Genomic DNA, 25217 nt, shown 5'->3' on the forward strand with positions numbered 1-25217 from the left:
GTGAGGCCAAGGAGGCTATTACCATGGTGACTTGGTGGTAGCCCTTCCCAACCTCCCTTAACTGAACCCTTGCAGCCAGGTTTCCAAAGCACTGCTTTCCAGCACATTGGAAAGCTATTTCCACCTCTGTGAAACCTGGATCGTGTCTGACAGCTGAAACCCAGCCTCTCAGAAGACCCCAGAAGGTCCTTCATCAAGCCAAGCCTGGGGAGTGAGACTCTGGCTTCCCAGAGCAGACAGGCAAGCCTGGCTGCATATGTGAGGATGTGTAGTGACACAGAGCCAGCTGTGGGGAGTGACATGCGGCGAGTGCTCCTTTCTTTGTTTCTCTCTGATTTATTCCAGTTGTGCTCATAAAGGTGATTTGATTTTGTGGTCATTTTAAACAATGAGCAGTTCAGTCTTATTCGCCCCATGATTACAGCTCAGCTTCTGACTGTAATTGATGTTAGCCAGGCTGGCTGATGTAATATCTTATGAAGATTGGCTCATTAATTGACTGTAGAGATGTCACCCACACACTGGAGGTATTAACAGTCACAGGCCTTAGGTAGTGCTGACTCAGCAATGGCGGGACTGCAGATTTCTGTTCCTTCTGTTAGGATGAAGTCCCAACAGTGGGATCACTAGGTTATAGGGTACAGATATCTTTATGGGTCTTGATGTATTTTACTAAATATTTTACCCAAATGTTGTACCAGATTTTAATGTCACTAGCCATTTACGAATGTTCTCACTTGCCTACTGTCCTACTAGCATTTGGTTTATTAACTCCATTTTGGGGGGCTAATTTATAACTATAAAATGGTGTACTATTGCCTTACATTGCATTTGGGGGGTTTGAATGGTTTAATTTGCATATCTTTGATTACTAATCTATTACTAACTATTTAATATGTTGGTTTATTATTTGTTTTTCCTCCTATGTATTGTCTGTTTATATCCTTGGCTCCTTTCTGCTGAGGTTTTTTTTTTTTTTTTTTTTTTTTAGCAGCTTTATTGTCACCAAGGAGCCACAGGGACACAGGGACATGAATAGACACAGTTCCCAGTCAAGAGCGAGGCCAGGAAGGAAGTCAGGAAGGTCATTTTTGAGAGCTCAGCTGCATGCATTCATTAAGTCCTTTTTTTATTTTTTTTGAGACAGAGTCTCACTCTGTCGCCCAGGCTGGAGTGCAGTGGCACGGCCTCAGCTCACTGCAACCTCCGCCTCCTGGGTTCACACCATTCTCCTGCCTCAGCCTCCTGAGTAGCTGAGACTACAGGCACCCGCCACCACGCCTGGCTAATTTTTTGTATTTATAGTAGAGATGGGGTTTCACCGTATTAACCAGGATGGTCTCGATCTCCTGACCTCCTGATCCTCCTGCCTCAGCCTCCCAAAGTGCTGGGATTACAGGCGTGAGCCACCGCACCCGGCCATCTATTCCTTTGTTTGAGAAAAAGAAGAGACAGTTCCATTTTCTCTAATCCTTAACTCTGGTGTCTGGACGAGTGGCTGCAGAGTGGATGCAGAGATGAGCACAGTGTGATGCTGCCCTCAGGTTGCTGATGATCGCAAGGAGGCTGCACCACCGTCTCCCTGCCGACATGAGCTGCTCGTGCTGGTGCCACATGAGTGGTGCTACTTGCAAGTATATTGGGGGCCCAGAGGACAGAAAGATCCATGTGGGCTGAGGCAGTCAGGGTGTGGGGGATGGTCCTGAAGAATGGGTAAGATTTAGCCAGAAGGAGAGACCTGAAGGCCTTGCTAGGTGGGGGAAAGTGTCCGCCAAGCACTGGGGACAGGTGTGGGACAATGAGGAGTTGAATCAGGCTGGAGCACGTGGTTCCCATGGGAGCTGGGGCCACTCTAGGCCAGGGAGGAACAGTGGCTCATGCTATGAGCAACCTGGGCCAGGCCAGGTGCAGGTTACCCTGAGTGGGCACAGAAGGCATTCTGGTGGTGGGAGCATGAGAAGACAGAGTGGATACAAGGTGGACAGCTCTGCAGCAAGGCCCAGCTGGTGCTCTTGGCTTGCAGATTCTGCATCCAGTGATACTGGCTGCTGGGCACTGTCAGGCTGTATAACTGGTCTGGGTCATGCTCTGTAGGCTGGTCTTGGTAGAGCCTGAAACTGCCCCATCTGGCTACATAGCCCTAAAGACAACACCTAGCAACATGGAGTGACAGGGATGTGCAGTCTTCTCGAACTTAAATTGGGTTAGTGATTGTGTGTTAATGGATTCCTGTCTGTTGGGTATGTCACACAGGAAAAAAAGGCTGGGTAACATTTCTCTGTGTGTTGATCATTTCCTTATTTATAAAGTAAGACTGTAGGGCTTAGTCTAAGATGAGACCACTCTACACTGTTGCTGTTTTCTGAGCATTTCCGCATCATCTGTATGAGCCTTAATTTCATATACTGCCTGGTGTTTGTCTTGGAGGGTTTCTTGTGGGTAGGTCTCATCTCCTTAGTGAGACAGCAAGCTCTCTGAGGATAGGGAAGTAGCAGGCTTCTTCCCAGAATCCCAGCAGGGCAGGACCACAGGGTGTGGACACCGTAAGTGGTCAGGATACCCCTGTTGCTTGGTTATGAGCCACCTTCCAAGTATTTCATCCTTCAACTTCACTGAACTCCCCTGAGGCTGGAAGCATGAAGTGCTAGGGTGGACCGTGAGCCAGGGAGCTTGGGTTCACATCCAGCTCTGCCGTCCTCTCACTGTGCAGCCTTGAGCCGGTCATTTTACTCTCCTGTGCCTCAGTTTCCCCGGCTGTACAATGAGACAGCCATTGAAAATGGAGGTAAGGATATTTCAGATTCTTTTCCATGTTCATGCTTTCTTCACATACTCCTGTGACTTTCTAGGGATGTGAATCCTAGCCCTGTGACTAGATACATTGGAATATCCCAGAGGATAGGGAAGAGGACCTTTGTCCCCTGTGCACCTTCCTTCTGGCCCTTCTGCTCTGCCTGCATCCACAGATGCTAAGATGGCACCAGTTCAAGGTATTCTGTGCAAGGAATGCCCAGGCCAGACCTGCCTCTCCCATTTGGTACAGAAAATAGATCTTGATGATGTGGAAGATTCAGAGTGCTCACATACCCAAAATGCCTTTCCGTGACCACCATGTCCTGCTTAATGGGGTATTTGGGGAGCCCGCAGAGCCTGAGCTGATGCCACCTGGCACTTGCTTCGTAAGAAGCAGGGACAGTGAGAGCTTAGGGTCTATTTGGGAGCCTAGTGTCCATGCCGTGAAGATGTTCTGTGATGCACGGAGTGACTCAGAGGAGAGTATTCCAGGCAGAGCTGTTGGGTAGGGGTCTAGGGTGGGAATCTGAGGTATCCTTCAGATGAACTCTTATTTTGTACACCATCATCCTATATGAACAACTCTCTCTGGAGCCAGTGACTTAGTGCCATCTTTGCCACATAGTTCTGGCAGCGCCAAGCCATTATTATGCACCATGGCAATAATCATCACCATGATAATAACAACAGTCTATTTGTTCAGTCTCTTAACTTGGAAATAAATAAGACAGCTGATCCAGTGTGAGCTCCAGCTCTAGTCTATCTGCCCCATCATCACTTAATAACGATCACGGAGCCCCTGTATGCACACGGCGCCCTGCCCAGCACTCGAGATATTAAATCCACCTAGAAGCAGAGTATAATAATGCTGACCCCGCAGGGATGTTCCAAGAATTAATTCCTGTGGGCTCTCCATTCCGCTTTTCTCCAACACATTCAATCTTAGGAACCCAAGAGTTGGTGACATTTATCCCATGAATTAAAACATTCTGCTGTTGCCCCTGGAACTCTTCATTACAATCCTGAGTCAATCAATGGCAGAGAGGAATACTATTTATTAGTTAAGTGGCTGCTATTGAATTCTTAATTCAAGTGGCTTTTAATTCAGTGTTTTCCTTGCTACCCTTCATTTTGCCCTTGCTCATACAAATTTGCCCATTAAAGCCTGGTGGGGGGCCATGCTGATGCCTTTTATCTTGATTTTGTTGTGTTTTATTTTCTGGAGAATGGTTTTCAGTGAAGGAGAAGGCAAGACACTCAGAGTAGACAGGGAGGCCAGATCACCAGGCCTAGGGAAGGCTTTGCCACCATCTGCTGGGAGGAAGTGGGCGGGCTAGAAGGAGCGAGGGCGTCAAAATGGCTTTTCAGATAAGGTCTTACAGTGAACATGGCCTTCACTGGTGTCTTGTGGTTTGGTTTTGTCAGCTCGAAAACTTTACTACAGTTCTTGCACCAGATATGAGTCACAGAGCTAGTAGGTGGGATGCATAGACCATCTCCCTGACCGGAAGGGGGCTCTTGAGTGATGGTTGTTGCAGTCTGCCTTGATCTGCTGCATCTCCAGGAGGTTACCCAGGCTGATCACAGCCACTCCTTGGTGTAGCACATGTTGTTTTCAACAGCTTTACTAGGATATAACTGAATTACAGTAAATTGCACATGGTTAAAGTGGACAATTTGATAAGTTTAGACTTATGCATACACCTATGACATCATCACCACATCAAAATAATAGACATATCCTTCACCCCAAAAGTTTCCTGTGTCCCCTTGTGATCATACCCTCCCACTCTTAGTACCCAGGTGGAAGGGGATGCTCAGTGACAGATCTTCTCTGTCATTACAGATTATTTGCATTTTCTGGAATTTTGTATAAATAGGCTTACACAGCATGTAATCTTTTATGCTGTTTATCTCACTCAACGTAGTTATTTTGAGATTAATACAAGTTGTTGCATGTATCAATAGTTCATTCATTTTTATTACTGAGCTATATTCCATGGTTGTTTATCCATTTGCCTGTTGATAGACATTTGGGCTATTTCCAGTTTTGGGCTATTACAAATAAAGTTTCTATGAACATTCACGTACGAGTCTGTGTGGATACGTTTTCGTTTCTCTTGGACACCTACCTAGGAAGGGAATGATTGGACCGTGTGGTAGTATATCTTTAACTCGTTAAGAAACTGCCAAACTGCTTACCAAAATAGTTGTGCCATTTTCCATCTGTATCAGTGATATAGGAGAGTTCTAGTTGTTCTGTATCATCCTCGACATTTGGTATTTGCAGTCTTCTTATTTTCACCATTCTAATTTTCATGTCCTTTATAACTAATGACACAGAACATTTTTCATGTGCTTATTTGCCATTCTTTTTTTTTTTTTTTTTTTTTTTTTTTGGTAAAGTTCTGTTCAAATCTTCTGCCCATTTGAGGGACAGTTGTTTGATTTCTTATTGTTGAGCTTTGGGAGTTGTATACTCCAGATATGTGGGTTGAGTATTTCTCACCTTCTGCAGTTTATCTTTTCATTCTCTTCATGGTGTCTTACAAGGACCAAAGTTCTAAATTTTTATGAAGTCCAATTTTTCAGTTTTTTTCTCTTTTATGTACAGTGCGTTTTGTGTCATATCTAAGACATTATTGCCTAACTGAAGGTCAGAAAGATTTTTCTCTTGTTTTTGTACAAAAATTCTATAGTTTTAGGTTTTAATTAAGTTTGAGTTTATTTTGTGTATGGTACAAAGTATATATTTAGCTTTTTTGCAAAAGAATATCTCATTGTTTCATCAAAATTTGTTGAAAAGACTATCCTTTTCCCATTGAATTGCTTTTACACTCTTGTCGAAAATCAGTTGTTTGCAGCTGGGCACGGTGGCTCACGCCTGTAATCCCAGCACTTTGAGAGGCTGAGGTGAGCAGATTATTTTGCTCAGTAGTTCAAAGCCAGCCTGGGCAACATGGTGAAACCTCGTCTCTACTAAAAATACAAAAATTAGCCAGGTGTGGTGGCATGCGCCTGTAGTCCCAGCTACTTGGGAGGCTGAGGCCTGAGAATCACTTGAACCTGGGAGGTAGAGGTTGCAGTGAGCTGAGATCGTGCCACTGCACTCCACCCTGGGCAACAGAGCAAGACTCAGTGTCCAAAAACAAACAAACAAACAAACAAAAAAAACAGGCCAGGCACGGTGACTTACACCTGTAATCCCAGCACTTTGGGAGGCTGAGGCGGGTGGATCACCTGAGGTCAGGAATTCGAGACCAGCCTGGCGAACATAGCAAAACCCATCTCTACTAAACATACCAAATTAGTGGAGCGTGGTAGTGTGCACCTGTAGTCCCAGTTACTTAGAAGGCTGAGGCAGGGAGAATTGCTTGAACCTGGGAGGCGGAGGTTTCCGTGAGCCAAGATCATGCCATTACACTCCAGCCTGAGTGACAGAGTGAGACTCCGTCTCAAAAAAAAGAAGAAAAAAAAAAAGTGTGCTGGGATTTTGATTGGGATTGCATTGAATCTGCAGATCAATTTGGGGGATAATTGACATATCAACAGTCTTCCAACCTATGAACATGATATCTCTCCATTTATTTAGATCTTTAATTTTCTGGCACTATTTATAGTTCTCAAAACAGATTTTGCACATCTATTATATTTATTACTGAGCATTTCATATATTTTGGTGTTATTGTCAGTAGCTTTCTTATTTCAATTTCCTGTTGTTGCTAGTAAGTAGGAATACAATTAATATTTATATATTGATCTTACACATCGCAAACGTGGTACAATTCTCTTACTAGTTCTAGTAGCTTTGGGGGGATTTCACTGTATTTTCTACATAGATAACCATGGTGTCTGTGAATAAGGGCAGTCTTACTTCTGCTCCAATCTAGATGCTTTTTACTTCTTTTCTTATTGCAGTTGCTAGAACTAATTCAGGACAATGTCGAATAGGAGTAGTTAGAGTGGATAGCCTTGACTTTTTTTCTGATCTTAGAAGAAAAACATTCAGTTGTTCATCATTAAATATGATGTTAGCTATAGGTTTGTTTGTACATGTTAGTAGGTTGAAGAAGTTTCTTTCTATTCCAAGCTTACTTTTGTTTTCTGTTTTTATTTTTTCCTCGAGATGGGGTCTTGCTCTGTCACTCAGGCTGGAGTACAGTGGTGCAATCATAGCTCACTGCAGCCTTGAACTCCTGGGCTCAAGTGATCCTCCTGCCTCAGCCTCTTACGTAGGTGGGATTATAGGTGCAAGCTACCATGTCCAGCTGATATTTATTGATACTTTTTTTTTCGTAATCAGAAATGGATGTTTGATTTTGTCAAATGCTTTTTGGATGATCCTAGTTTTTTTTTTTTTTTTTTTTTTTTTTTCAACTTGTTAATATGGTGCCTTACACTGATTTTCAAATGTTAAACCAACCTTTCAATCCTGAGATAAATACCACTTAGTCATGATATTTTATCCTTTTAAAATATTGTCAAATTCTATTTGCTGAAATTTCATTTACAGTTTCTTATCTTGTTCACGAAGGATATTAGTCTGTAGTTTTCTTTTCTTGTCTGGTTTTGGTATCAGGGTAGTGCTGCCTCATGGAGTGAGTTGGGAAATATTCCCTTCCCTTCAGTTTTCCAGAAGAGTTCATGTAGAATTAGTATATAATTTCTTCTTTAAATGGTAGAATTTACCATTTAGACTAGTGAAGCCAGCTGGGTCTAAAATTTTCTTTATGGAAAAGTTTTTAACTACATATTTAATTACCTTAATAGATATATGGCTTTAAAGGCTATCTCTTTATTGTTTAGTTTTTGGTTCCAGTTTTTCAAAGCTCTGTTATTGGGTATATAGTAGTTTCCAGTTGTTATGTCCTCCTCCTGATGAATTGATCCTTTTATCATTATGAAATTTTCTCTTTATTCCTGGTAATATTTTTACTCTGAAATCTACTTTGTCTGACACTAATATAACTAGTCTAGCTTTCTTTTCATTAGTATTAGCTTGGTATATATTTTTGATCCTTTTATTTTCATATTTTTTATATTTAAAGTGGGTTTCAGTTTATAGTTGGGTCTTCCTTTATATACAATCTAACAACCTGTGCCTTTTGATTATAATGTTTAGGCCACTTATGTTTAATGTGATTATTGATGTTTAGGTTTAGATCTATCATCTTTCTATTTGTTTTCTATTCATCTCATCTCTTATTTGTTCAGTTTTTCCTCTTTTTCTGCCTTCTTTTGGACTGAATATTTTTGTGATTCCCTTTTATCTCCTTTGTTAACTACCTGTATTTCCTGCATTTGTATTACCAGTATTACCTCAGGTTGCTCTCAGGTTTATAATATGTATCTGTAATGTCAAAGTCTACTTTCAAATGATATTATACCACTTCATGAATAGTATACAAACCTTACAATAGTACATTTTCATTTCTTTCCTTTTGACCTTAATGATAATGTCGTCATACATTTTACATTTGCATATGTTATAAATCCCACATTATATTGTTATTATTTTTGTATAATTATCTTTTAAAATACAGATATAAATGCAAATACCATTTCTAAAGCTATAATTGCTTTGTCTAGATCCGTATTTCCACCTGGCATCATTTTCATTGTGCTTGAAGAATGCCCTTTAGCACCTCTTATAATATGGACCTTCTGGCTATTATTTTCTTTTTAGCTTTTGTATGTACGAAAAAGTCTTTATTTTACCTTTGCTTTAGAAAGGCATTTTCACTGTGTAGAAAATTCCAGGTTGATAATTTTTTCTTTCAGTATTTTAAAGATATTGCTCCACTGTCTTTTTGCCTACATTATTTTGTATGAGAAATCTGCTGTAATCCCTATACTTTTTTCTGCATGTAATGTGTCTTCCCCTTCACTCACCCTGGTTGCTTTTAAGATTATGTCTTTATTATTGGTTTCGAACAATTTGATTATGACATGTCTTGGTATACTTTCTTCATATTTCTTATGTTTCCGGTTTCTTGAGCTTCTTGGAACTGTGGGTTTATAGTTTTTTTTAAAAAATCAAGTTTAGTAACATTTTGGCTATTCTCTTTTCAAATACTTTTTTCCTGTCCTCCAACTCTCTCCTTTCCTCTGGAGACTTTAATTACACATAGAACAAGCTGCTTGAAGTTGTCCCCACAGTGCACTTTTGCTCTGTACATTTTTAAAATTCTTTTTTTCTCTATGTGTTTCTTTTTGGATAACCTCTATTACTATGTATTCAAATTCCTTATTCTCTTTTGGAAAATAGGGGAGGGTGGAGGGAACAAAATCTTATCTGCTGTTATTGGATTCTATCCAGTGTATTTTTCATCTGAAAAAGACAAAATTACAACACATCTGATTTAAAGATGTTAATTGGCTTTTATTTTCCATCTAGAATTGGGCAACACTTCATTCTACAGAATAGAATGAGTATTCTGATGAGCTGAGCAGGGGTGGTTGGCTTTATAGACAGAAGGGCCCAGGAAAGAGAACCAAATAACAAAAGTAGATTAGTCATTTCAAAGTTACTTTTCTTGTAAAGGTTAAAGCAGAGAGGACTTTCTTATCATGCTGGCTAAAACTTCCCTATTTGGAGATTTGACTATTATCTCTCTCTCTTTCTCTCTTAATTTCTTGGAAGGTCAGATAAACAACTTTGTTTCAGCTTGGTGCTGTGGAACTTCAGTGTCAGTGACTCCATTTTGGTTTGGTCTGTTGGGCCTACTGCAGGAGCTCAGTCCAAACCAATGGCCTCTTAGAAATTTTATTTAACACATTCTAAATATTGTAGTTTTCATCTCTAGAAGTTTTATTTAGTCTTTTTATATCTTACTTTTTATGTCTTAACTTTTTGAACTATGAAATACAATTGTAAGAACTTTTTCATTGTCTTTCTCTGCTAATTCTAAGTTCTGGGTCAGTTTGGATTGATTGGCTTTCTCTCCTTAATAGGGCCATATTTTACAGCTCCTTTGCATATCTGGTAATTTTGTATTGAATGTCAGACATTGTGAATTATATCCTGTGTGCTGGACATGCTTGTATTCCTTTAAATTTTCTCGAGCTTTATTAAAGGGCTCAATTAAGATATTTGAAATAGTTTGACCCTGTTGAACCTTGTTCATAAGATTGTTAGGTGAGACTAGATTCATATTTAGTCTAGGACAGTATTAAGATCTTTCTCAGTACTTTAGCCCTGTGAATTGTGAGATTTTCAAGTCTGGCCAGTGGGAACAGCATTATTCTTGATCCAAGTGAGCATCATGAACAAACCGTAATAGGTTCATTGCCTGATGTGCATAGCAAGTCAGTACACTGAGATACCAGATTGCAGCAGGGAAAGGTTTAATCATAGGGCTGCTGAATGAGGAGATGGGCGGAAACCTCAAATCTACCTCCCCAAGAAGTTTAGGACTAGGGTTTTTAAGGGCTTTGGAATGGGCTGAAGTGTGGAGATTGTTGATTGGTCAAAGAACGCTGGGTGAAGTTGAAGCGGTATCGTTGTCTGGCGTAAATACACAGGGTTCGTTGTCTTGCATCGAGAAGATTAACGACATGGACACACACACACATGGAGTGGGTTAAGGAGCGGAACGTTTAATAAGCAGAAGAAAGGAGAGAGGAGGGTAGTTCCCTCTCTCTTGTGAGAGAGGTGTCCGAAAAAGGGAAGAGTGGCGGACCGCAGCAGATTTTATAGGCAGGCTTGAGGAGGCAGAGCCTGATTTACATAGGGCCCACAGATTGGTTCAACCATGTGTGATGTTTTCGTAGCGCAGAGGGGGTGGGAGAAGGCTGATCACCCCACTCTGATCTTATTATGCAAATAGGCTTTCCACTTGGCCAGGGCCATCTTGTCTGCTCCTTACTGTACACATGGCTGGCAAAGGGAGAAGGGAAGATGGAACCGCCATTTAGAACTTGCCTATTCCCGAGTAGTATTTTGCTGCCGGCAATCATGCATGTAAGCTTCCAGCTTTCTTGTCTATGTCTGCGACTTGATTTTACAGGCTGCTATTTGTTAGAAAATGGTTTGGGGGCTGCTTTTCATTAAAAAGCAAAACCTTACCAAGAATTCCCATACCCTTACTATCTGCCTAAGTAATTTCTTCTTAACTCCTATATCAGAGTCATGGGACAAGGTGATGAAGAAACTGTATTCTCATGAGATTCACTTCTTCTATGGGGGTCTTCAAGCTGGTTGGCATTAGCTGTTTTGCTGGAATTTAGGATCTAAAAAACAACTTAAACAATTTCTGAGATCCTACTTATTGGAATAGTGGGGATGCAAGTGGTCAGTATCTAGTGCTACTGTGACTTTCAGTTACAAGGAAGTAGGTCAAAGCACAGCCTGACTAATGCTTAACTATAACTGTATTTCTGTCCAGAATTCTTGTTAACCCTATGAGGGTTACTTCAGTACTATTTCTTTTACCCCTTTTTGGGTGGTTCTTTTCCTGGCCTTGGGTATTTTCCTGACATGTTTGCACTAATCAGTACTCTGATGATTACTTGAGGGGAGCCCTCTACAGATCTTTGAGGTTCTTTCTCTCTCTTCTCTCTGGTGCTCTGTCCTATGAACTTTAACTGCTTTGATCTCCCTGGACGCTCAACTCTGTCTCTTCAACTCAGGAAGAATGCTAGTGCCTCAGTTCCCCCTTCCTGCTCTATGGCCTACACACTCTCTGAAGGCTCTAGTTTGGGCAATTGGGCTCACATTATTTTTTCTCATCTCTCAGGCATCACTGTCTTTCAGTGCCTCATGTCTGGTGTCTTGAAAACTGTTGTTTCACCTATATTGTCTAGTATTTTAATTTTTCCAGGCGTGAGAGTAAATCCAGTCTTTGTTTCTCTACCTTGGCTGAAAGCCAGGGTCTGCCCCGGATCTTTATTTTTTTAAGTATTTTTAAAGGTATTTATTTTACCTTGACTAGATCCCTGGCACATGAGGGATTTTTTTTCTTTTTCTCTCTTGTTTTCAACCCCTATTCTACCATAACCCCATCAGTTTTGGAGCCCTGGAAGGCTCTGTCTGTTCACCCACACAAATCTGAGTGAATCCTATCCATCCCTAAAGGGCCAGCTCAGGGCACTGCTCCAGCAACCTTTGCACTGCTGTAAGTCCAAGCACATCTGTTTCCCCTCCTCTCTACTCTATAGGTCTATGCAGTCTTTTCAGTATTGACTTTGTATATGTATGTTTTCCTCTAAACTGATGGATCGTTAAGGAAAACACTGGGGTTCATCATCTCCCTACGTATCACCTTAAGAGGCAGTCACCTCAAATCTCTACATTCATCATAGAAACAGAAATTCCATTAATAAATGTCAGGGACTGCCTCCTTAACCTTGGTGCTCTATTTCCCTCCCACTTTCTGGCTTATTCCATGGGTGGAGGAGGAAGCCAGGTTGGCTTGGTGGGAGAGGAATGGCATCAGTGTGAGGTCATGCCACATCGTCCAGAATGCCAGCTCCACACCACAGTGACACATTACAGGATTGAGCGATGCAGCTGGAGGAAAGAGAGGGAGACCCGTGTCACTTAGACTACAAACAAAAGGGAGGCAGGTGCAAATACAAAGCAAGGACCTGGCGGGAAGTGGCAGGTACATCTGGGCGCATGCCACTAGTGCCTGCAGAGAGTGAAGGCAGTGAGAGAGGAGCCATGCCCCATGAGGGATTTTTATTATTATTATTATTTAAGAATGAGGAAACTGAGGCCCAGGGAGAGGAAGTAACTTTTCCAATCACAAAAAAAGAGTCAGTGGCAAGAGGGAGAACTAAGATATCTTTAGGCCCAAATGTACTTGCCATTGTGTTTTACTCTGCACAAGTTGTCCCAACTCACAATACCTTCACAATGCACTGTTCTCTCCATAGTGCTATGAAGAAATGGAACCTGCAGCAAGGTGGATAAACTTTCCCCAAGCCACACAGGTAAAAACATGTTTCAATCCCTGGGTTGAGTCCGAAGCCAGTAGTGCTTTATAACGCAGCCTCCCAGTAAGTGCTAATAGTAAGTGCTGCTTTTTTCAATTCTTTTAAAAAGTTTATTTGTTCTTTCATTAATTTATTCTCTTAACAAACATTTATTGATTACCTTTTCTCTATCAGTCACAATATTAAGTGCTAGATGAAAATATGGGTAAAAACAAATGAAGTGGTGTCATTGTCTGGGGTAAATACCCAAGGTTTGTCATCTCACACCAGAGAAATTGAGGGCGCGGACACACAAGAAGTGAGTTTAAGAGCAGAGGTTTAATAGGCAAAAGAAAGAGAAAAGAGAATAGCTCTCTATCCTGCAGAGAGAGAGAGGGGCACCTGAATGGGTCCTCCAGTTCCCTGGTGAAATGCATGAGGTTTTGTGGACAAGCTTCAGGAGGTGGTGTCTGATTTACATAGGGCCCGAGAGATTGGTCAGAGCATGTGTGACATTTGCATAGTCCATGAAGAAGCTGGCCATCCAACCCTGATCTTTTAGTATGCAGATGGGTTCTCTACCTGGCCAGCACCATATTGTCTGTTCCTTACTGTACACATGGTTGGCAAAGAAAAGGGAAGATGGAGCCGCCATGTTGAACATGCCTAGCCCCAGGTAGCCTTTTCCTATTGGCACAGCTGCTGGCATTCACCTGTGCAAGATTCTAGCTTGCTTTTTCAGGCTGTAGCTTGATTTTTCAGGCTGCTCTTTGTTGGAAATGATTTGGGGGCTGCTTTTTGTTAAAAGGAAAGTCTTACCGAAGACTCTTTTACCCTCACTATCTGCCTAAATCATTTCTTTTTAGATCCTGCATCACAGGTGTGGTCCTTACTTTCCAGGGTCCCTCTCCTAGTACGAATGTTAGAACTAAGAATACAAATAAATGCTATCAGCTATTTTATATGCTATAATAGGTTTGTTTGTTTTTTCAAACATTTTATTTTATGTTTATTTCTGGGGGGACAGGTTCCTGCTCTGTCACCCAGGCTGGAGTGCAGTGGTGTAATCATGGCTCACTATAGCCGCAGCCTCGTGAGCTCAAGTGATTGTCACGCCCCATTCTCCTGAGTAGCCAGGACTACACAACCATGGTCAGCTAATTTATTTTTATTTGTATTTTTAGTAGAAACAAGGTCTTGCTATGTTGCTCAGGCTGATCTTGAACTCCTGGGCTCAAGTGATCTTCCCACCTCACCCTCCCAAAGTGCTGGGATTATAGGCATGAGACACTATGCCTGGTCAGATATTTTACTTTTAAACATATGCCAAAGTTTAAGTTCAAGCAAATCACAAGAAAAGAAGCGTTAGTGGGTTAATTCAGAGATTGTCTCCTATATAAAAATTTTATAGAAAAACAGGATGATTAAATAATCACTGTTAGACTGGATACAATAAAAAAAAATAAAGCATTGTTTCAAGATCATTAGATCCTGACTGACAGTCAGCTGAGTGGGTGGGTATCTGGCTTCCCAGAAGAGGTCTTAATCTCATTAAAGTTTATCAGAAAATTGCTTAAGCATTTTATCAACGCTAATTTCTTCCCAGAAAGAGGTTGGAAATTACATCATGCAAAAAGGTTCTGTCCCATTCCAAGTTTGGGACTGTGTTTTTTTTTATTAAGTATGGCCATATACCACAGTGGAGCAAAAGAGAAATCAGGTCAGTTCCACCATGAGGACAACAGTTAGTGATAACTAGCATCATTTGAGTGTTATATGGCAGGCACTGTTCCCTTCACTTGAGAGATATTAACTCACTAATGCTCACATAGTGCTGTGAGGTAGGGGCTTTTCTTATCCCCTTTTCTACAGTGGAGGAACGTAAGGCACAGAGAGTTTAACTTGTTCAAGGCCTCTCAGCTAGAATGTAGCAGAAAGATCAGGAAGGTATCACAAGGAAGATGGGTGAATCTGTTCCCCAAGGGGATGATAGGGAGGAAAATATTCTGGGAAGACTGGACCCCCAACCCCATTCTATGCTGTGAAGCTGTGCTTGTTTTCAGAGATGTGGGGGATTCTGGATCAGTGGAACCACTTGAACCCCACACGTCACTGGGGAAATCCATTTGGGCTTATGCCTGGGTTTTAGAGGGTGGCTGACTCAAGTCCCAGCTGTGTTTCTAGACCATGTGTTCTGGTATGGACAAAGTGAAGACTCCTCTTCACCTAACAGCTTTCAGACATATAAGCAAAACTTCCTGCCAAGGCAAAAACACATTAGCTCTGCTGGCCATGGACAGGTGACTGGAGTGGTTTCCAGGGTCGTTTTCCCTCCAGCCTTAGTGTTCCATCTTATTTTGTTTGCTTCCTCCTTTGTTCAGCGTGTTTCTGCATTGCCTTTAAACTCCACAGAGGGAGTGTTGAAAGTGGTGTTAAGAAGAGTCTTGCTATTGTAGTGTAAATAAAAGTAAAGATGCTAAAGTTTTACAGGGCTATGTACAGATTGATAGTTGGTGCAGTATTACTTCAGGCACAGGAAGAGCCTTTCAGAATCTAACCTGTTAGAAATTACAAGAGTTTCTGTGTGAAAATTTAAAGAGAACGTTTAAAAAATAATATTTCTTATGTCACCTATAAAAATTCCACTAACCCCAATACAACTATTATATTATTTTTACATATTATCTCTTCTAAATGTAATACATGCTGGGAGTGTTATCTGTGGTGTATGCCTACTATTTTGTGTTCTGTTTGTTTTCAATGACCAGTGGATCATAAACATTTTTCATGTTTCTGCATAATTATCATTTTAATGGCCACATAATATTCCATTGTGCAGAGGTACTGTAATTTATTAAACCATTCCCCTTAATGTTAGCCATTTATGTGTTTTCAGTTTGGGGCTTTTATAGATAACACTGCAGTGAGCATCTTCTTGCAAATAGCTTTTTGCTGCTGTTGAATTTCCATAGGAATAATTCCTAATAGAGGCATTACTAGTAAAGGACACAGACATGTATATGGCTCTTTCTCTATATTGCTGAATTGCTTTGCAAAAATATTATTTAATACAGTGCCATCACTCTGGAATGAATCTGCTAGCTTTTTCTGCACTTCAACAGCAGTTAGCAAAAACTTTTTTTTCTAATTTGACAGATAAAACAGTATTTCAACTGGCTTTAATTTACGTTCCTTTGTTTACTAGTGAAGATTACTATTTCTCCATGTATTTGTTTATATTGTATATAATTTTCTATGAATTATCTGTTTATCTGTTATGGTCTTGGTGTTCTTATAAATTTAAATGCACTCTTTGTAGGTGATAACTATTAATCACTTTTGTTTTGTTTATTCAAATACTTTGTTGTCCTTTTTAATTTTAATTTTAATTTTAATTTCCATACATAATATAAATTATGTTATTATGTATGGAAATTGTCAATCTCAATCTGTGAGTACTTCTTATTTTTCTGAAGAAGAGAGAGTAATTCTTTTATGTATCTTTTGAGTGTTTTAAATGCCTTTCATTTAATCATTTATTCAACATCGAGTTACCAGGTACCTTTTGTGGGGCAGATAGTCTTCTAGGTTCTGAGAATCTAAAATTTTCATCTTCTTGGAGGTTACATTTTAATGAGAAGAAAGACAATAAGCAAAAATATAACTAATATACAAGGTAGCAATAAATCATATAAAGAAAAAGATAAAGCATAGCAGAGGACAAACAATGACCAGGGAAAGATTTAGTGTTCAGGAAAGGCCACTGACAAAGTGACATTTGCGATAGGGAAGACAGGGAGGGCCAATATCAAAAGGTATCATTCGAGCAGACCTGGACGAGATGACAGAGGGAACAGAAAGTGCAAAGGCCCTGAGATGGGAACATATGTGGCATGCCGAGTGTATTAGTTTGTTCTCACACTGCTATAAAGAACTGCCTGAGACTGGGTAATTTGTAGAGAAGAGAGGTTTAATTGACTCAGAGTTTGCATGGCTGCAAATAAAGATATACCTGAGACTGGGTAATTTATAAAGGAAGAGGTTTAATGGACTCACAGTTCCACATGGCTGGGGAAGTCTCAGAATCATGGCAGAAGGTGAAGGAGGAGCAAAGTCACGTCTTACATGGTGGCAGGCAAGAGAGCTTGTGCAGGGGAGCTCCTACGTATAAAACCATAAGATTTCCTGAGACTTCTTCACTACCACAAGAACGGTCCAAGGGAACCTCCTCCATGATTCAGTTATCTCCACCTGGCCCCACCCTTGACACATGGGGATTGTTACAATTCAAGGTGAGATTTGGGTGAGGACAGAGCCAAACCATGTCAACACCTCTTCACAGGGCAGCAGGTGAGAGAATGAATGCAGGAAGATCTATCAAACACGTATAAAACCAGCAGACCTCAGATCTCATGAGAACTCACTGTCATGAGAACAACGTGGGGGAAACTATCCCCATGATCCAGTTACTTCTGCCTGGTCTCTCCCTTGACTTGTGCAGATTATGGGGATTAAATTCAAGATGAGATTTGGGTGGGGACACAAAGCCTAACCATATCACTGAGAAACAGGGAAAGCCATGTGTTTGAAGTGAAGCAGAAGAGGTGGAGAATTGGAGAAAACAAGGTTGTTACCAGATGGTATGGGGCCAAGGACACTGGATTTAATCTGAGGGAGATGGCAAGCCACTAAGTTGAGAGGGCATGAAACAGACATCTGATTTACAGTTTAACAGGATCACTGGATATTTTTATATTTGAATCATTTTGGCAGATTTAGCTCTCCAGGTATGTAATCACATCACATACAGGAGATATTTTTGTGTCTTCTTTTTCAGTATTTATTTCCCTTGTGCTGTCTTTATCTTTTTTGTTGTTGTTTTTAAAAACTTTCCAGACAATGTTAAATAATATTTTTATTAATGATTTCAATGACAACAATAATAGTAGACATCTTTGTATATTCTGAATATAGAGGAATTATTGCTAATTTAAATATGGATGCTCTATGCTGTTAACAGGAATTCTTTTTAATTCTAGTTCTTAAATTTTTATTAGAATGGTTGTTGATTTCTATAAAATACCTGTCAAGTATGCATTAAAATTATAAGACACTTTTTCTGCTTAGTGTCTTGATGTGGTGTAGCATATTAATAGAACCCCTTATATGAGGCAATATTTGTTTGCAGCCCTGGGGTAATCCCACTTTGTCATGGTATAATTTTCGTGTATATATCATTGAATACGTTGCTATTCTTTTATGAACTATCTGTGCTCATGATCCACTCAGTTTAGCCCCCTCTATCCCTGACTTCGTCCTCCCCTGACTGTGGTTCAGAGAGCTGTGGGGGCATAGGTGACCAGGCAGAGGCCAGGGTGTGTGTGCATGTGGTGGTTGTTAAGGAGGTGGGATGGGGGGGTGTCAAAGTACCTGATGGTGATTTCGCCAGCATCGCAGTCTCAAGTATGATATGATGTCTCATCCTTTTAAGTTTTAGTTTTTATCAAGATATGTATGCCTATAATTTAAAGAATCAGAGAGTTTAATTAAAGTTATTACAAAAAATAGCAGCCCTTTTCCCATCCTACTTCATTTTCCATTTGTGAGAGACAACTACCTTTTTTCTTTTCTAGCTGTGTATGTGTGTGTGTGTGTGTGTGTGTGTTTTTAAATTTCTGTTTGCTTTAACTCTAAGTAACAGGCTTATACAATTATTTGCCATTTTTCTATTTTAAGCTTTATTATTAACTGACTTCCTACTATGGAAGATGACAGTTTAGCTCCCTTTACCCCATATTCACACTAGAAACACACTCCCAACACTCCCTCTTTATACCATAATTGTGATTAGATCCAAATTTAGTATTTACAGTATATTATTGTGAAAATGTACTTTGGTTACACCTGAGCTATATGATTCCGTTTAGGCACAATTTTTGTTTTCTGGAATTAATAATTGTTTTTGTTTGTATGTCTGATGCTTAGTTTTCTATGTATTTATTAATAATTCCATCCCCAACATTCTTTAATTCAATAAATACCATCCCAATCCTTTCAAATACATCAGACAATCTGTCAGTTTCATCTCCTTGTTGAAGTCTCTCTGGATATCTCTGACCATTTTTGTCTGATTGCTTTCTGGAGCACAGCTCTCAGCCTGGGTTCAACCGGCTCTAGCATTCTAGGAATTCCCCCTTCCTCTCTTCTGTTTGGATATCCTGTTTCCTGAATCTAAAATCTGTTCCTTTCTTGGATTGTCCCCTTGTTTTGATGGAGTGCATCCTCCAATAACTTTATGAAAAAAGATGCTTGAGATACTTTCTTCTTCTTTTCCTCTATTCCTTAAAAAATTATGTTTTTACTCTTGAACATATATACCATAGGAAAGTATATAACATTCCTTTTTTCTTATTTTTTGGTGTCTTGATCTATTTTTTTTATTCCAATAGGTTTTTAGGGGAACAGGTGGTGTTTGGATACATGGATAAGATCTTTAGTGGTGATTTCTGAGATTTTGGTGCACCCATCACCTGAGCAGTGTACAGTGTACCCAATGTGTAGTCTTTTATCCCTCACTCCCCTACCACCCTTCCCAAGTCCCCAAAGTCCATTGTATCATTCTTACGCCTTTGCATCTTCATGGCTTAGCTTCCACTTATAAGTGAGGATATACAATGTTTTGTTTTCCATTCCTGAGTTACTTCACTTACAATAATGGTCTCCAACTCCATCCGGGTTGCTGTGAATGCCATTTTTCAATTCCTTTTTTTGGCTGAATAGGATTCCATGCTATATATATACTACTTTTTTTTTCCACTTGTTGATTAATGGGCATTTGGGCTGGTTCCATATTTTTGCAATTGTGAATTGTGCTGCTATAAACATGCATGTGCAAGTGTCTTTTTCATATAATGACTCAGTAGTGGGATTGCTGGATCAGATGGTAGATCTACTTTTAGTTTTTTAAGGAATCTCCACACTGTTTTCCATAGTGGTTGTACTATTAATGGTTTACATTCCCACCAGCAGTGTAAAGATGTTCATTTTCACCACATCCACATCAACATCTATTGTTTTTGGACTTTTTAAAATTATGGCCCTTCTTGTAGGAGTAAGGTGGTATTGCATCATCGTTTTGATTTGCATTTCCCTGTAATTAGTGATGTTGAGTATTTTTTCATGTTTGTTTGCTGTTTGTATACCTTCTTTTGCGAATTGTCTATTCATGTCCTTAGCCCGCTTTTCGATGGGATTGTTTTTTCTTGCTGATTTTTCCTGCTGATTTATTTAAATTCCTTGTAGATTCTGCATAGTAGTCCTTTGTTGGATGCATAGTTTGCAGATATTTTCTCCCACTCTGTGGGTTGTCTGTTTACTCTTCTGATTATTTCTTTTGTTGTACAGATGCTTCTTAGTTTAATTAAGTCCCATATATATATATGGGACTTAATTATATATATCCCATATATATATATATGATAAATATATATATATATATACATATATTTATTTATTTATTTGAGACAGAGTCTCACTCTGTCGCCCATGCTGGAGTGCAGTGGCACGATCTCTGCTCACTGCAAGCTCCAGCTACTGGGTTCGCGCCATTCTCCTGCCTCAGCCTCCCGAGTAGCTGGGACTACAGGCACCCGCTACCACGCCTAGCTAATTTTTTGTATTTTTAGTAGAGACGAGGTTTCACTGTGTTAGCTAGGATGGTCTCGATCTCCTGACCTTGTGATCCACCTGCCTCGGCCTCCATCTATTTGTTTTTGTTGTGTTTGCTTTTGGGGTTTTGGTCATGAATTCTTTGCCTAAGCCAATGTCCGGAAGAGTTTTTGTGATGTTATCTTCTAGAATTTTTATGGTTTCAAGTATTAGATAGATGTCATAGATGGCTTTTATTACCTTAAGCTATGTCCTTCTATGGTGATTTTGCTGAGGGTTTTAGTCATAAAGGGATGCTAGATATTGTCAAATACTTTTTCTGCGACTATTGATCATGCAATTGTCATTTTTGATTCTGTTTATGTGGTGTATCACATTTATTGATTTGTGTATATTAAACCATCCCTGCATCCCAGGTGTGAAACCCACTAAATCATGGTGTACTATCTTTTTTATATTCTGCTGTTGGAATTGGTTAGCTGCTATTTTGTTCAGGACTTTTGCATCTATATTAATCCAAGATATTGTTCTGTAGTTTTCTTCTTTTGTCACATCCTTTCCTGGTTTTGGTTTTAGGGTGATACTGGCTTCACAGGATGATTTACAGAGGATTCCCTTTTTCTCTTGCAATAGTTTCAATAGGATTGGTACCAATTCTTCTTTTAATGTCTGAGAGAATTCAGCTGTGAATCCATCTGGTGCTGGACTTTTTTTTTTTTTTTTTTTTTTTTTTTTTTTTTTTTTTGAGACGGAGTCTCGCTCTGTCGCCCAGGCTGGAGTGCAGTGGCCGGATCTCAGCTCAATGCAAGCTCCGCCTCCCGGGTTCACGCCATTCTCCTGCCTCAGCCTCCCTAGTAGCTGGGACTACAGGCGCCCGCCAGGTCGCCTGGCTAGTTTTTTGTATTTTTAGTAGAGACGGGGTTTCACCATGTTAGCCAGGATGGTCTTGATCTCCTGACCTCGTGATCCGCCCGTCTCGGCCTCCCAAAGTGCTGGGATTACAGGCTTGAGCCACCGCGCCCGGCCTGGACTTTTTTGTTAACAATTTTTTATTACCATTTCAATCTCACTGCTTGTTATTGGTCTGTTCAGAGTTTCTATTTCTTCCTGGTTTAACTTAGGAGGATTGTATACTTCCAGGATTTTATCCATTTCCTCTAGGTTTTCTAGTTTGTGCACACAAACATGTTCATAGTAGCCTCGAATGATCTTTTGTATTTCTGTGGTATCGGTTGTAATATCTCCTGTTTCATTTCTAATTGAGCTTATTTGGATTTTCTCTCTTCTTTTCTTGGTTGATCTTGCTAATGATCTATCAATTTTGTTTATCTTTTCAAAGAGCAAGCTTTTAGTTTCATTTATCTTTTGTATTTTCTTAATGTCATTTAGTTCTGCTCTAATCTTGGTTATTTCTTTTCTTCTGCTGGGTTTGGGTTTGGTTTCTTCTTGTTTTTCTAGTTCCTTGAGATGTGACCTTAGATTGTCGATAGTCTTTCAGACTTTTTGATGTAGGCATTTAATGCAATGAACTTTCCTCTTAGCACTGCTTTTGCTGTATCCCAGAGGTTTTGATAGGTTGTGTCACTATTATTGTTCAGTTCAAAGAATTTTTAAATTTCTATCTTGATTTCGTTGTTGAACCAACGATCATTCAGGAGCAGATTATTTAATTTCCATGTCTGTGTATAGTTTTGAGGGTTCCTTTTGGAGTTGATTGCCAATTTTATTCCACTGTGGTCTGAGAGAGTACTTTATATAATTTCTGTTTTCTTAAATTTATTGAGATGTGTTTTATGGCCTATTATATGGTCTATCTTGGAGAATGTTCCATGTGCTGATGAATACAATGCATATTCTGCAGTTGTTGGGTAGAACGTTCTATAAATATCTGTTAAGTCCATTTGTTCTAGGGTACAGTTTAAGTGCATTGTTTCTTTGTTGACTTTCTGTCTTGAAGACCTGTCTAATGCTGTCAGTGGAGTATTGAAGTCCCCCACTATTATTGTGTTGCCATCTATTTCATTTCTTAGATCTAGTAGTAATTGTTTTATAAATTTGGGAGTTGCAGTGTTAGGTGCATATATATTTAGGACTGTGATCTTTTCCTGTTTAACTAGTCCTTTTGTCATTGTATCTTGTCCTTCTTTGTCTTTTTTTAACTGTTGTTGCTTTAAAGGCTGTCTTGTCTGATACGAGAGTAGCTACTCCTGCTCATTTTTGGTGTCCACTTGCATGGAGTATCTTTTTCCACCCCTTTACCTTGAGTTTATGTGAGTCCTTATGTGTTAGGTGAGTCTCTTGAAGACAGCAGATACTTGGCTGGTGAATTCTTATCCATTCTGCCATTCTGTATCTTTTTCTTTTTTTTTTTTTTTTTTTTTTTTTTTTTTTTTTTGAGGCGGAGTCTCGCTCTGTTGCCCGGACTGGAGTGCAGTGGCCAGATCTCAGCTCACTGCAAGCTCCACCTCCCGGGTTTACGCCATTCTCCTGCCTCAGCCTCCTGAGTAGCTGGGACTACAGGCGCCCGCCACCTCGCCCGGCTAGTTTTTTGTATTTTTAGTAGAGACGGGGTTTCACCATGTTAGCCAGGATGGTCTCGATCTCCTGACCTCGTGATCTGCCCGTCTCGGCCTCCCAAAGTGCTGGGATTACAGGCTATTCTGTATCTTTTAAATGGAGCATTTAGACCGGTTACATTCAACGTTATGTTAAGAAGTGAGGTGCTACTCTATTCATCGTACTAGTTGCAGTCTGAATATCTTGTTTTTTTATTTCATTGTGTTATTGTTTTATAGACCCTAAGATTTATGCTTTAAGGAGGTTCTATTTTGGTGTATTTCAAGGTTTTTGTTTCAAGATTTAGAACTCCTTTGAGCAGTTCTTGTAGTGCTGACTTGGAGTGGTGAATTCTCTCAGCATTTGTTTGTCTGAAAAAGACTTTATTTTTTCCTTCATTTATGAAGCTTAGTTTTTCTGAATACAAAATTCTTGGCTGATCATTGTTTTGTTAAGGAATCTAAAGATAGGACCTCAATCCCTTCTAGCCTGTAGGCTTTCTGCTGAGAAATCTATGGTTAATCTGATAGATTTTCTTTTATAGGTTACCTGATGCTTTTGCCTCACAGCTATTAAGATTATTTTTTTCATCCTGACTTTAGATAACCTGATGACTATGTGCCTAGGTGATGATCTTTTTGTGATGAATTGTCTGGGTGTTCTTTGAGCTTCTTGTATTTGTATGTAAGGCCAGGAATGTTTCACTTGATTATTCCTTCAAATAAGCTTTCCAAACTTTTAGACTTCTCTTCTTCCTCAGGAACACCAATTATCCTTAGGTTCTGTAATTTAACATAATTCCAAAATTGTAGGAAGCTTTGTTCATTTAAATTTTTTTTCTTTGTTGGACTGGGTTAATTCAAAAGTGTTGCCTTTGAGCTCTGAAGTTCTTTCTTCTACTTGTTTGATTCTATTGTTGAAAGTTTCCAGTGTATTTTGCATTTCTCTGAGTGTGTCTTTCATTTCCAGAAGTTGTGATTGTTTTTATTTATGCTATCTGTATTGCTGGAAATGTTTTTGTCTATATCTTATATTATTTTTAAAATTTCTTTAAATTGGTTTTCACCTTTCTCTGGTGCCTCCTTGAGTAGCTTAATAATCTACCTTCTCTATTCTTTTTTTTTTTTTGGAAATTCAGAGATTTCTTCTTGGTTTGGATCCATTGCTGGTGAGCTGGTGTGATATTTTAGGGATGTTCAACAACCTTGTTTTGTCATATTACCAGAATTGTTTTTCTGGTTTCTTATCATTTGGGTAGACAAATGTCAGAGGAAAGATCTGGGGTGCAAGGGCTGCTGTTCAGATTTGTTTGTCCCATAGAGTGATCCCTTAATGTGGTGCTCTTCCTCTTCCCCTAGGGATGGGGCCTCCTGAGAGCCAGACTACAGTGATTGTTATTGCTCTTTTGGGTCTAGCCATCCAGCAGACCTACCAGGTTCTGAGCTGGTACTAGAGAGTGTCTGCAAAGAGTCCTGTGGTATGATTCATCTCCAGGTCTGTCAGTCATGGATACAAGCACCTACTCCAGTGGAGGTAGCAGGGGAGTGAAATGGACTTTGTTAGGGTCCTTGGTTGTAGTTTTGTTTAGTGCACTGGCTTTCTCGAATACTGATTGTGCTAGCAGTTTGTTGGCCTCTAGCCGGGAGGTGGTGCTTTCAAGGGAGCATCAGCTGATACAAGCTTGCCTAAGGTCTCCTGGATATGTATTCGAGTTTCTTAGGTGATGCACAGGGTTATAGAGTACCCAAGAGATTATTTCTTTTGTCTTCAGTTACCAGGGAGGGTATAGAAAGACTATCAAGTGGGGGAGGAATTAGGTGTTTCTGAGCTCAGACTCTTCTTGAGTGGGGCTTGCTGCAGCCACTGTGGGGGATGAGGGGTGGTTCTCAGGCCAATGGAGTTATTTTTTCAGGGGGATTATGGCTGCCGCTGCTCCTATGTCATACAGGTCACCAGGGAAGTGGGGGAAAGCCATCAGTGACAGGCTTCACCAAGCTCCCACACAGCCAGCAAGGCCAATCTCACTCCCACCATGCCCCAGCAACAGCACCAAACTGGTATCCAGGCAGCAGGTGAGTGGGGCTGAGATCTTGCCCCAGGCTACAAGCCTCCTGCTGAGAAAGCAGGCAGGGCTTTCAGGCCCCACCCCTCCCCTCCTGCCACAGCTTCTATGCTGGTATCTGCACTTCCTGTTCACACCTCACCCCCATTCTGCCCAGGAAAACTTTGCATTCAGTTGAAATTATTAAAAACTTCAGCTGGAAGTTTCCTTCTTCCCGTGA

At 40.2% G+C, this 25217-nt stretch overlaps 2 protein-coding genes across 4 annotated transcripts in view; one reads left to right on the forward strand and one right to left on the reverse strand.

Moving 5' to 3' along the window:
• Positions 1–25217, forward strand: part of ZBTB7C (zinc finger and BTB domain containing 7C) — a 373471-nt gene that overhangs the window by 147122 nt on the left and 201132 nt on the right. The gene's annotated exons all lie outside the window — the stretch shown is intronic.
• C21H18orf12 (chromosome 21 C18orf12 homolog) lies at positions 12136–12670 on the reverse strand. Its single transcript, XM_030926165.1, is given in 4 exon segments — positions 12136–12170; positions 12173–12476; positions 12478–12613; positions 12615–12670. Coding segments are annotated over 4 exon segments (531 nt in total).

The sequence above is a fragment of the Rhinopithecus roxellana genome, chromosome 21, assembly GCF_007565055.1.
Source record: "Rhinopithecus roxellana isolate Shanxi Qingling chromosome 21, ASM756505v1, whole genome shotgun sequence".
NCBI classification, from domain to species: domain Eukaryota; kingdom Metazoa; phylum Chordata; class Mammalia; order Primates; family Cercopithecidae; genus Rhinopithecus; species Rhinopithecus roxellana.